This window comes from Camelina sativa, chromosome 12, assembly GCF_000633955.1.
Source record: "Camelina sativa cultivar DH55 chromosome 12, Cs, whole genome shotgun sequence".
Taxonomy (NCBI): domain Eukaryota; kingdom Viridiplantae; phylum Streptophyta; class Magnoliopsida; order Brassicales; family Brassicaceae; genus Camelina; species Camelina sativa.
This window is the reverse complement of record NC_025696.1, coordinates 21956587-21968609: the sequence shown is the minus strand read 5'-3', so window position 1 is coordinate 21968609 and position 12023 is coordinate 21956587. Positions and strand designations below refer to the sequence as shown.

At 34.9% G+C, this 12023-nt stretch overlaps 3 protein-coding genes and 1 long non-coding RNA gene across 4 annotated transcripts; 3 read left to right on the top strand and 1 right to left on the bottom strand.

Annotated features, from left to right (window-relative positions):
- Positions 638-2345, top strand: LOC104732427 (uncharacterized CRM domain-containing protein At3g25440, chloroplastic-like). Its single transcript, XM_010451970.2, has 4 exons — positions 638-802; positions 932-1325; positions 1546-1950; positions 2025-2345. Exons 1-4 carry the CDS (start codon positions 744-746, stop codon positions 2190-2192), a joined length of 1026 nt encoding a protein of 341 aa, XP_010450272.1. The 5' UTR covers positions 638-743; the 3' UTR covers positions 2193-2345.
- LOC104732428 (oleoyl-acyl carrier protein thioesterase 2, chloroplastic-like) lies at positions 2489-4694 on the bottom strand. Its single transcript, XM_010451971.2, has 6 exons — positions 4142-4694; positions 3808-3941; positions 3613-3726; positions 3323-3418; positions 3098-3254; positions 2489-3009 (listed from the first exon to the last, which is right to left on the bottom strand). Exons 1-6 carry the CDS (start codon positions 4472-4474, stop codon positions 2737-2739), a joined length of 1107 nt encoding a protein of 368 aa, XP_010450273.1. The 5' UTR covers positions 4475-4694; the 3' UTR covers positions 2489-2736.
- LOC109127981 (glutathione S-transferase T3-like) lies at positions 7290-8092 on the top strand. Its single transcript, XM_019233632.1, has 2 exons — positions 7290-7730; positions 7793-8092. The coding sequence occupies exons 1-2, from the start codon at positions 7290-7292 to the stop codon at positions 8090-8092; spliced, it is 741 nt and encodes a 246-aa protein (XP_019089177.1).
- On the top strand, positions 9923-11590 carry LOC104732426. Its single transcript, XR_758819.1, has 3 exons — positions 9923-10039; positions 10146-10299; positions 11017-11590. It is a non-coding gene; the product is annotated as an uncharacterized LOC104732426 (long non-coding RNA).

Sequence of the window (12023 nt, the reverse complement as noted above, 5' to 3'; positions counted from 1 at the left end):
CTTTCGGATTAATAGATTTACATAATGTCTAGATATATCAATAGTTTCAATTTTTTTCTTAAGTTTTTAAAAAAATATATAGTCGCAACTAGAACAAAAAATATAATAATGAAAATATTTTAAACTATCTTACAGTATGTTTTATAAAGATCTGGATAAAATTTTATAAACATGTATTTGAAGTAATTTTGAAAATTGACAAAAGAAAATTAATGAAGTACAATAAAATATGTTATTTGTTTTTAAATTCTTCCATTCATATAAGATATTACTGAAAATATGTAAATTAGCCAACCAAAAAAAAAAGTAGGGTTTGAATGATGACCAAATGTCCGTCTGTTTATAAATTTGTTCACCCTTACCGTTGCCACTATTCAAACCCGTAAACTAAACCTTATCCGGACAATCTTCCGGATACGTCCTACATTTTAGGACTTTATTAGAGAGAGATCGATAAGAGGAAAAAAAAAAGGAAAAAAAAATAATAATAATAAAAAGAAGAAATAGATCAACAATCTGGTTTGAGAATTGAAATGCAGCAAAACAAACCAAACAAAATAATTGAACCGACATTTTCAGATTAAACCAACCGGTTCTTCCAAATTGTTCTTTGCCATATAATCCTGAAGGCTTAAAACCCTGAACAAACAAGTCGCCTTCCTCCCTTCGTCACCGTGCGTGAGTTCTCCGACGCCGTGAATTCTTGGTTTTCCGACAACAGTTTATCTCCGGAAAAGGATGTTATGTTAGTTTTAGACTATGCCAAAGGAATCGTTCATCGATTTCTCAGAAATCCCAAATGGTATTCACCCTTTCCTAATCAATTTGTCTGCAATTTTGTGCCTTTTTGCTGTAGAAACCATAAAGTGTTTAGCTTTTCCTTGTGTGTCTTCTTATAGACTTGTGGGTTTTTTTTTGGTTTGTTTGGCAGGAACTGTGGACTCGTCTTGCTTCACAATCAGTTCTCTAGTTACTCCATTTATGTAAAGTCAAGACCTTTTCTACAAGTTCCATATGAATCAGCTTCTTTTGACCTTTTACGATCCCAGAAGCAGACTCTGCTTGCGTATGATGGTTTGTTTAACAGACGTTACATGAGTAATTCAACTATAGAGCTAAGAACAGATGATAATGTTGTGAGGTTTGCTTTCAACAATGCCACTGGTAACAACAATGTTGTGCCTACAAGGAAAGAAAAGAAATGGAAAAGGGCTAAGTTGTCAAGAAAGGCTAAAGTGAATGAGTTGAGGTTTTATCGTCTTAAGGCGAAAAAGAAGATGAATTCTCCAAACCCTGAAGTTAGAATTCGTTACAAGCTTGAAAAGGTTCTAATCAGTATTGATGCAGTTTCATATTATTGTACCTATACTAGTGTTGCTCAACTGCATTGTAATTGGGTTTTCTTGCGAACTTGGAAAGGGTAGACCTTTATATGCATGTATGACTGTTAGTCTTATAATGATGTGTTCATCTGTATTAGTCAATGTAACATGTTAGTAGCTCTAAAAGATTATTCAGGATCTGTTGGTATGGTTGATTGTGCAGGCGAAGAGGAAAGAAGAATGGTTGATTGAGAAACTGAGGAAATACGATGTCCCGAAATCACCAGCGGAGCCCTATGATCCAGAAATTTTGACAGAGGAAGAGCAGCATTACCTAAAACGTACAGGTGAGAAGAGAAAGAACTTTGTACTTGTCGGGAGACGAGGAGTGTTTGGAGGCGTGGTTCTGAATCTGCACTTACACTGGAAAAAGCATGAGACTGTTAAAGTTATTTGCAAGCCCTGCAACAAACCCGGGCAGGTTCATGAGTATGCAGCAGAGCTTGCTCGGTTGAGCAAGGGCATTGTGATTGATGTCAAACCTAACAACTCCATAGTATTGTACCGTGGGAAAAACTATGTGAGACCAGAAGTGATGTCTCCCATTGATACCCTCTCTAAAGATAAGGTATTTGATAAATCCAGATACTTTATGTTGGCTGTGCGTTTCTTGGTTTGACAAAAAGTAAATGAAAATGGCAGGCTTTGGAGAAATATAGGTACGAGCAATCGCTTGAACATACGAGTGAGTTTATAGAGAAGCTGGAGAAAGAGCTTGAGGAGTACCAGAAGTATGTTACTCGGCACAAGCAGAAGAAAGATGAAGAAGCAGAAAAGAACAAAGCAAATCCGAAGAACAAAGCAGAATAGAGAAGTCGATTTGAGACCTGAGCAACGTTGGATAATCGTAAACGCTAAACCGATGCTCTGTGCTTGCGTACCTCAACGACCCGGGAAAATGATTCTCGTTGGTGTGTTTGGGAAACTGAGGCTTGGGGCAGTTTAGTTAGAGAGAATGCTTTCAGAAAGTCAGCTGAAGAATGTATTTACGAGCTCTGACACATAACTCAATACTATCTCTATCTCTATTTGTCATCACCTGTTCAGTTTAGTTCTGTTTTCTCTCTTTTTGTAGCCACTTTAATCAAAGAAACTTCACTTACATAAATTATTGGATAACCAAATCGTTTATTTCCAGAGTTTAAGACAAGATACAAGCAGAGAAAGATTCAGACCTAATAAATGTTTTGGCGTAAAGCCCAAAATTTGGACACAAAATAGACTTGCAAACAATACTTCACTACACCAGTAATCCAATTTCTTCTAACCCCAAAAGAGATCTGATCAGAGGATACAATACAACTACAAATGTGAAGCAAATTAACTTCACTGAGACAAGAGAAGTGAAAAGAACTCATCTTGAGGACTTGTTTCTCCACTGGGTTCTCCCACGATTGATCTCCTGACCATTTTCTGACAACCTCAAGATATGCAAGAACTGGCTCTCATTGTGTTCTAGTTTGCTTGACGTGGTAGATCCGTTGGTCCCCGAAAGCTTTGAGACCGCCTCGTTGGGAGCCTCAGATGTGGTCAGTGAATCTACAATATCATCTTGCTGGCATTCTCTTCTGTAATCTAGAGTAATCACTTGAAGCTCGTGCGTGTCTATAATTTCTTGAGGTATGCTCTGCAATTACCAAGGACCAAGGTCAAATTTACGAGTAGGCCCATGAATAGATAACCTAAGGTTTCGTGGCATAAACTTAGTTACTCACCTCAAGGACCCACCCAATGTAGGTGACATTATTTACATGCTGGTTCATGTCTAGATCAGCTCGTCTAGGCTTAAGCCCAAGCATAGAATACTGAGCTGGATCTTCCAGTTTTGGGATTTTCTTTAAGCTGCTATTGTTCTCCTCTGGAAACGCTAGTCTACAGAGACAACCTAGTTCAGAATTTCATGTCGAAAGAAAATATGGTGGAAACCAAGTATTCTTCACCTGGGTTCTCGAGGACAAAAAACCAAGTACTCGTCCCGAACTTCATCTGTAACTCTTTGAAGCCGTCTTGTGTCTTGGTTCATCATCACCCACTTGCTGTAACATTTGTGAAACAACCAACATTTGAGTAAAATATGCATGAAATCCCCATATAACTAAATTGGCACTTATATGCTACCAATGTCAATGATGTTGCATCAGATACACACAAACCAATTCATTGAAAAAAGAGAAACCATATGCATCCAAAAAAAAGTGATAAGAGTCTGACAAGTTGAAAAAGCAAAAACCTTGTAGCACGGCCAATAACTTCACCGGTAGCACAGTCCTTTAAAATCCAATCACGTCTAGTTCCAATCCTTCCTTCACTCTGACACCAAGTCTCAATCTCAACCACATCACTCCTATAACCAAAACAAGAAAGCTGAAAACTTTCAATTCCAACCACTCAAATCATAAGAGGCAAAAACAAAAAACACCCTTACCAAGCTGGATACTTGTAAATCTCAATATGCATTCTTGCAGTAACCCAAATGAGATGCAATTTCCTCATAGTAAGTGTTGTAGCAAACCCATCAGTCGAAAATCCAACTTTCTGAACATGATTACATGCCACTTCCTACACAAATTCATACTTACAATTTGTAAGTTACAAATCAATCACATGACCAGAAAAAAAAGAAGGCATAACCAAGAGACCATAACACTGAACAATGATCACATTAGAAAGTTAAAACAAACATTGCAACACACAAGAATCGCGTTTAGTATATTGAGTACACACAAACAAACCCCAAAAAGAAGCAAAAGTTGCAAAACCTGCAAGAGATTAGCAATTGTCTCAACGGTGGCAGTTTTGTTAATCCCAACTTCATAGCTTCTAACAATGAACTTCTCCTTATACGAAAACCCATCTTCCATCAGCCGACCAAATCGGAGACGATCCGCCGGAGGAGCATCGGAAACAGAATCGGCAACACGGAGGCTGCTGTTTCCTTGATCGGCTGAGAAAATTGCCCGAAAAGGTTCCTTCTTTAGCTGAAAACAAGAGACGGGTCCGGTACGGCGATGCACCGGAGCAAAAAGCCGGCGAGAATCGGAGAAAAAAAAGCCGTGTAAGTGGTCAGTTACATTACACGAAAGCTTCAACATTTCTGGGTAAACTGAGAGATGGGTTTTGTTTATTTTAGGGAATATGATTAAAAGGGTTTTTGTGTGTTATAGGAGAGAATCAAGGATTTGGTGTTTGTAATTTTGTCGACGACGATGAGACCGAGGAGGAGGACAGTGGAAATTGAAAGCTGAGAGATTTACGAGATTGCCATTGATATTTTGATAGTTGTTGGCCAATTTGGCAAAAGAGTAAAAAGGAGACATGTGTGGTGAATAAGAAAGGAGGCTCTCTGTTTTGGTTTCTCACGTGACCGACCTCTCCCTGCTCACCGCTCGCTTCTCTCCATGTATATTACACATTAACTATATATACTTTATACGAACTCTACACGACAAATACGATAAAACGGCCACAATCGATTCAAACTTCTACTTCCCTCTGTTTCAAAATATAAAATATTTTAGAGAAATTTTTTGTTTTATAATATACAGTAAAATCTCTATAAATTAATACTCGCTATAAATTAATCAATTCTTCTGGTCCCGAGTTGGGCCGGTGTAAAAAATGACATATTTCAATATATTAATAATATAATATTTTTTTCAGAAATCCTGTGTAAGAATATGGTCCCATCAATATCATAAATTAATAATCAAGGTAATATTAATATATATATATATATAAGAAAATCTAGTGAAATATGACTCTATTGTTGCTTGTATATTCTTGAATTTCCATTTTTATTGGAGTTCATCTCTAATCTTTTTCATTGCGTCTTCTCAAATCGCATCCAAAAATTATGGAGTATCCTTAATGCAATAATTTCTATTTTTACATGTAATTGGTTCTAAAATTACCGTAATATCTTCTTTGACTTCATCACTACCATGAATTATAGTAGCAATTTCTTCTTAACTCTAAACTTCTAACATTTATCATAAATTTTTACCTAAACTCTAAACTTAACAATTACAATAGCCAAGATTATAAATTAAGAAAATTCTTTAATATTATGAATGATAACAAAATATCTTATTTTATAATATAATTCTTTTAAATTATGAAAATTAAAAATCTCTTCATAAATTAATAAAATATTAATTTATCGATAATAATTATTAATTTATCGATAAATTAAAACCTCTATAAATTAATAAAATTTCATGGTCCCGACCTTATTAATTTATAGAGGTTTTACTGTAAGATGTTTTCAAGTTTTTATGTAACTTTTAGAGCATGTGCAACAACGTGCACTTGGGCCGTCCTTCGATTTTTTGTGATTTTAAATAAATCAAAAAAGGCCCAATATCGAAGAAACGATTCTTATTTTGGGACGCTTTTCGTCTGTCGACTTCGACACATGGTTTATTGTGATTTGTAGTAGAATTTGTCTAGGGTTAAAACAAAACAATTTCGAGAGAGAAAATTTTTGACTTCTTTCTTTTCTCTCGACGACGACAACAAACCGATACCGATCCTCGACAATTTCACGAAGCCGATCCGTTCTTCTCACCAGAAGTTCTTGACGAATTACCGAAGCCGATCTTCTGTTCTGCCGAAGCCGGTCTGATCTTCTCTCCCGATTTGTCTCGACGAATTCTCGAAGCCGATCTTCCGTGTCTCTCATCAAACCATTGGCGATTTCAAGCCAAAAGCGATCTTCTCTGTCTCCCTAAGCTTGTCCGGCGGTTCAATCGTGCTAAATAAGGTTTGTCTTCTTCCCCCACTTTGAGATTTCCCTCATTATCGCTGATTATCGAATTAGGGTTATCGAAATAAAAAGATTTGTCTTATTTTGCTGATTTGCTTAAGGATGATCGATTTTTCTCTGTGTAAAGGTCGATTAGTGTCTTTGTATAGATAGTTTCAATCATTCTGTTTATTCATGTGTAAAGATCGATTTGTCTCTGTGTAAAGATCGTTTTGTCTCTGTGTAAAGGTCGATTTGTTTTTGTATAAGTATGTCAAAGTTCATCTTATCAACGTCTCTGTGTCTCTGTTGTTTGCTATTGACAGTTTACTAAATCGTATGGTTGCTAAAATGTTTTTTACATTGATTTTGCTAAAACTTTTGTTTATTTGTCTTAATTGTTAAAGGATTATAGGTATATACAAACTCTATTATAGGTTTTTAATTTGGTAGTTGTAATGTGTACTTCTCATAAATTGTGATTGTTGTGTAATTGATATGGTTGCTTCGACATGTATACGAACTAGGTGTGATAAGTACTCGTATGGTTGCTAAAATGTTTTTTACATTGATTTTGCTAAAACTTTTGTTTTTTTGTCTTAATTGATAAAGGATTATAGTTTTTAATTTGGTAGTTGTAATGTGTACTTCTCATAAATTGTGATTGTTGTGTAATTGATATGGTTGCTTTGACATGTATACGAACTAGGTGTGAAATGTATACTAGGTCCTGGTTGGTGACATTTTGGTCTGGTTTGTTCATAGTTTCTTGTTTAATTTTGTAGTTGTAATGTGTACTTGTCATAAATTGTGATTAGACATTGGTTGTTAGGTCTTTATGTTTTGTTACTTATTGGAAGTTACCTTTTAACCTATTAAACCCCAACCATCTTCTTCCTATTTCCATCATAAATCTCTTTCATTTAGTAACCCCTTCTCAGTTCTACTCGCTTCTTTAATCTTATCCCTTCTCTTCTATACTTGCTTCTCTTATCTTTAATCTTATTCCTTCTCTTCTCTACTCGCTTCTTCATATGGATTCTACGAATCCCTTCTATCAGTCTTCTTCTTACTTAAACATGCTTAACAGTCAAGAAGAAGGTGGTTTAAATGAAAAATTTCGTTGGGAAAGTTATCCACCTTCTCGACAGAGCAGCTCACAAATGCCTCCTCACAGCTCCCAACCTTCTCCTCACAGCTCCCAACCTTCTGAGGCGCCAACTCTTTCTCAAGAAACACCATTGGAGAGCAAGGAGAGAAAGACATGGACACCTGCTGATGATGAAGTCTTGATCTCCGCATGGCTCAACACTTCAAAGGATGCCATTGTTGCAAATCAACAAAAGAGAGGTAGCTTCTGGCAAAGGATTAGAAAATACTATGCTGACACTCCTCATGCTAGAAATGGCGGTGAACAGATGCTGGTGACACATTGCAAGCAGCGTTGGCACATGATAAATGACCAAACTAACAAGTTCTGTGCGGCATTTGCAGCTGCAGAGATACTGAACAACTCTGGTCATTCTGAAAATGATATCTTAAAGAATGCACATGATATCTACTTGCTGACCATAAGAAGAGATTTAACCTTGAACATTGCTGGTGTCTATTAAGGTATGAGCAGAAATGGCTCAGCCTTAACACTATTAACACGCCCCTATCTCAGCCTGCAACAAAGAGGAAACCAGCTGCAGAAGGTTCACAATCATCAAGCTGCAATGTTGAGGAGTATGAGAAAAGACCAGAAGGGATCAAGGCTGTGAAGGTGAAGAGGAACAATGCTCAGTCCACATACGTGAAGACTCTTGCTGAGTATAAGAGCATGTGGCATGTCAAGAAAGAGGAATTGGCTGAAAAGGAGAAAATACAGAAGCTGGCCATCCTAGACACTCTCTTAGCCAAAAAAGAACCCTTGAATGCGAGTGAAGAAGTTATCATGAACAAGATAGTGTCCCAGTATTTCTGATATTAACTATGTGTTTGTTGTTTGTTTTTCTTGCTTAATTTCTAGTAACTCGGCTTCTGTATTTCCTGTTTGATTTGTATTTCCTGTTTGTTTGATTTGTATTCCATGTTTTAAACTAAATCAATATAAGTCTATTTCATGTTCTAGTAACTCGGCTATTGTATTAACTCACTTAATCAGATCGTGATTTCTTTAAAACATTTGTTCTACTAAGTCTAATCTGCTTCTTCTTGTTTATCTTCAGGTTAACTCTGAAATGGGCCAAGACTATAGCTACTCTCAGCCTGAATCATCCGATCTGGCTGATAAGTACTCAGAGGACACTGCGGAGAGAGAACTAGAGGCTTTGATTCGTATGGATGAAGCAGAGTCGAGGCAATACCCACCTCAACCTGAGGTGGAGCATGGATTCCCGAAGGAATGCTACTGTGGTGCGCAACCTATTCTATCCAACTGCTACAACAGAAGGTATGTGATTTTAATTTTATTGAAGTATAAGTTTCGCTATATATGCTAACTCTTTTACCTATTGCAGGTTCTTCACATGTCCAAATGTCGATGATGGAGAGATGCATATTCACAAGTGGTGGGATGTGGCTATAATGGAGGAGTTGAGAGACAGTGATAGACGATATGAAGTGATGGCTGAGAAGGTAGATTACTTAACCTTGTTCAATGAATATGAATCAGACATCAATCAGGTTAGAGATCAGAGTTACGCAACTGAACAGAAGATGGTTATGTTAGAGAATGTAGTTTCTGAGATACGTAAGGAAAATAGGTTTAGAAATTTAACTGATTTGCTGGTTGTTGGTGTAATGGCTATTTTCGCAGGTCTTCTAGGTATCTTGTTCATGTCTACTTAAATCAGATTGTAGACATTAATGTAATTACTTGGATGTTTGTAATGACTTTCTCTTTGATATGTACTTGTTGCTACGGTTTGAGGCTCACGGGTACTTGTTGTTTTGTTTTGCTATCTCACAGGTACTTGATGTTTTGTTTTGCTATGTACGTTTTATTGTTTTGCTATCCCACGGATACTTGTTGTTTTGTTTTGCTTTGTATGTTGTTTTGTTTTGTTGAGGCTCACGGGTTACACCATAATGGAACACCGATTTTTAATATCACGGGCACTAGTCTTGGAACACCGCATTATATATATGCTAACTCTTCATTCACACCAAACTATATCAAAGCAACAAAACATTCACACCAAGCAATATCAAAGCAACAAAACATTCACACCAAACAATATCAAAGCAACAAAATATTCACAAGTTATTTCTTCCTTTCTTTTCCTTTCTCTTCCTTTCTCTTCCTTTCTCTTCCTTTCTCTTTAATACAAGTTACTAGGACCGGATCCGCGCTACAGCACGGAGGAATATTCACGGTTACTATAATTTATAACTAATAAGAATATTTTTTTATGTTTTATGGTTGAAAACACTTATTAAAATAACATTTCATATAAGGTTTCCTTTGAAAAAAGTTTTTTACCATCAAATGCTTCCGAATTAATATTGTAAGGTTTCCTTTGATTGGCATTTGATTATAAATACTACTAAATACTATCAAAAATATATTTAGAGATATATATACCATCACAAAATTAAAGAGGAATATGTAAATAAATAAACGATGGTAGTGGGTTAATAAAAGTTAACCTCAACAGTTTCCATTAGTCCATATCAATTATAAAACACGTATGAGAACCCAATAACCATAAATAAAATTCAGGCAATTTTGTAAAGGTCCATAAAGCCCAAACAATTTTACTACAATTAACACTTGTCAATTAAAAAAAAGGTAGAAAGGGAAAGTGACCGACCAAGATCAGCGACCGAGGTGAAAAATTCACCATACTGATCTGCAAATTTCTCAATCATCAAAGATATCGGTACAACAATAATTTTTTTTCGTTATTGATCTGATAGTTTTGCAAAGGTAAGCTATTTTTATTCATTCTCTTTTTGTACACAAAGTTTCCGAAATAGACAAAAATCTAAGTGAAATCACTTTCTAAATTTCTCTCACTCTTCAACTGTTGAAGATCAATGGCTTATCTTTTGGTTAGTTTCGAGCTACCATTTCCGTCAGATCAGATCCTGCTTCTATTCATGAAAGACAGCTATATCTAGCTAATATGGATTCCGGGCTCGTCTATTCACATCGATATATACTTATCTCCGGATGAGAAAGCAAAGGTACACAAATAAAAAAACAACATGAATAGGTCATATATATTGATTGAAATTTTGTACATACCTGATTAGAACATATGAACATATGCTTTAGTATAGATGTCCTGAAAACAAATGTTAATATATAGATCATATTTGATAAAATTTTATTGTAAACACAGATCGTCTAGATTGATTTTCTATTCATAACAAAAAATAACAAAATAAGAACATAACCAAACATCATTAACACATAATTTTGTCACCTTGTAATGTGAAGCTTATCAAAGGATTTGTGTAATTGTTTTATGCCGTTGCTTCTTGCTTGTGAAAGAGTGCTTAGATTGTCCTGAAAAGAACAATATCCTCTTCTTTACGCTTAGATGAAAGTATAGATAGAATATCCGTAGTAGTTTATGAGTTTTCTGAAATATCAGTAGTAGTGAAACCTAGGAAAAAAAATTAGAATGAGAACTGCAAAATATTTAGTATATAAGTGTAACGTTACACGTTTTAAATTCTAACACATACCATTGGAGTCTTTCCAACAAAGCTCATAGGATGAGGTGAAGCTTGAAAGTGAAAGAGTTACCTTTGCTCTGTAAGACAGAAAACAGATCAGGTTAATTAATAAAAAAAATTAGAGTTAAGTTTTCTACGCATGAAAACTTACTATCTCATCAGATCCATCATTCTTATTTTGTCTGGATATATCTGACATTATATTATCCATTTATGCAGGATTTTAACTTGGACGCACCATGCGACTTTGTAAGGTTGTTACTCTCTGATATAAGAGAATGAAGGGCCATTGATTTCTGGAAATGCTCTCTTATCGTGTTAAAAGGTAAATTCAGTGTTGATGTGCTAATTTTTTGGTATTGAAAAACTTATTTATAGAGGTCATAGTCTCTTGGGGTTAGGTGGATAGAAAATTTGGCAATAGGTTTGTGATCATGCTAGATTTTAAAATTTGAGAATATCTTTTTTTTCTTCAGGTTGTTATGGAATTAAAATTTTATATGCAATTAATTTAGCATCTAAATTGGAATATGTTTTATAGTTTTCTAAATAAGTTTCCAAAAATATAGGGCTAGTTAAAAGCTTCGGAAATTAGTATGTATATGGAATAGTTTTTCCATACTAAAACAACTAAATCACTTCGGGAATTAGTATCCGATATTTATGATTTGAATATATGCGAAATCTCAGAATTATTAATTAATTTTAAGTAATATACCAAAAAATTTAGGATTCGTAGTTAATGAGTCGTATTAAATAATATAAAAAACTGTTAACTTGCTTTTCTTAGGGGGAGGTATTGGTTTAGGATTTAGAAAGAGTTTTAATGACTTTGTGTTTTTAAAAATCTTGCTGATTTTTTAAATCATAGAAAATTAGAAAGTAAAAATGAAGGATTCTATAAGAGATTGTTTAGGAAGTTATTTTAAATCTTGCTGATTTGTGTTTCCTAATCTTGTAAAATATTTCATAAAATCTTTCAAAATCTTTCTATTTGATGAAAGAGTTTTCATGACTTTTGTTATGAAGGAAATGTTATAAAATCCTAAACCAATAACACAAAATTTGAATTCATTAACAATCCATGATTCTTTTGTTTTAATTGAATAACATAAAACTTTTAATGACTTTATAAGACTCTTAATCCAATAACACTAGATTTATCAAGATTTTAGATAACTTTTTACAAATCCACAACCAATAACACCAAATTTTTAAAGAGTTTT

Bases quoted from the DNA above. Each gene is read 5' to 3' on its own strand.
- LOC104732427 (XM_010451970.2), top strand. From the start codon at position 744: ATGTTAGTTTTAGACTATGCCAAAGGAATCGTTCATCGATTTCTCAGA. The intron at 803-931 runs GTATTCACCCTT...TTTGTTTGGCAG, and splicing joins TTTCTCAGAAATCCCAAATG to GAACTGTGGACTCGTCTTGC. The intron at 1,951-2,024 runs GTATTTGATAAA...TGAAAATGGCAG, and splicing joins ATACCCTCTCTAAAGATAAG to GCTTTGGAGAAATATAGGTA.
- LOC109127981 (XM_019233632.1), top strand. From the start codon at position 7,290: ATGCCTCCTCACAGCTCCCAACCTTCTCCTCACAGCTCCCAACCTTCT. The intron at 7,731-7,792 runs GTCTATTAAGGT...CCCCTATCTCAG, and splicing joins TAACCTTGAACATTGCTGGT to CCTGCAACAAAGAGGAAACC.
- LOC104732428 (XM_010451971.2), bottom strand. From the start codon at position 4,474: ATGTTGAAGCTTTCGTGTAATGTAACTGACCACTTACACGGCTTTTTT. The intron at 3,942-4,141 runs GTTTTGCAACTT...GAATTTGTGTAG, and splicing joins CAATTGCTAATCTCTTGCAG to GAAGTGGCATGTAATCATGT. The intron at 3,010-3,097 runs GTGAGTAACTAA...TGGTAATTGCAG, and splicing joins ACATTGGGTGGGTCCTTGAG to AGCATACCTCAAGAAATTAT.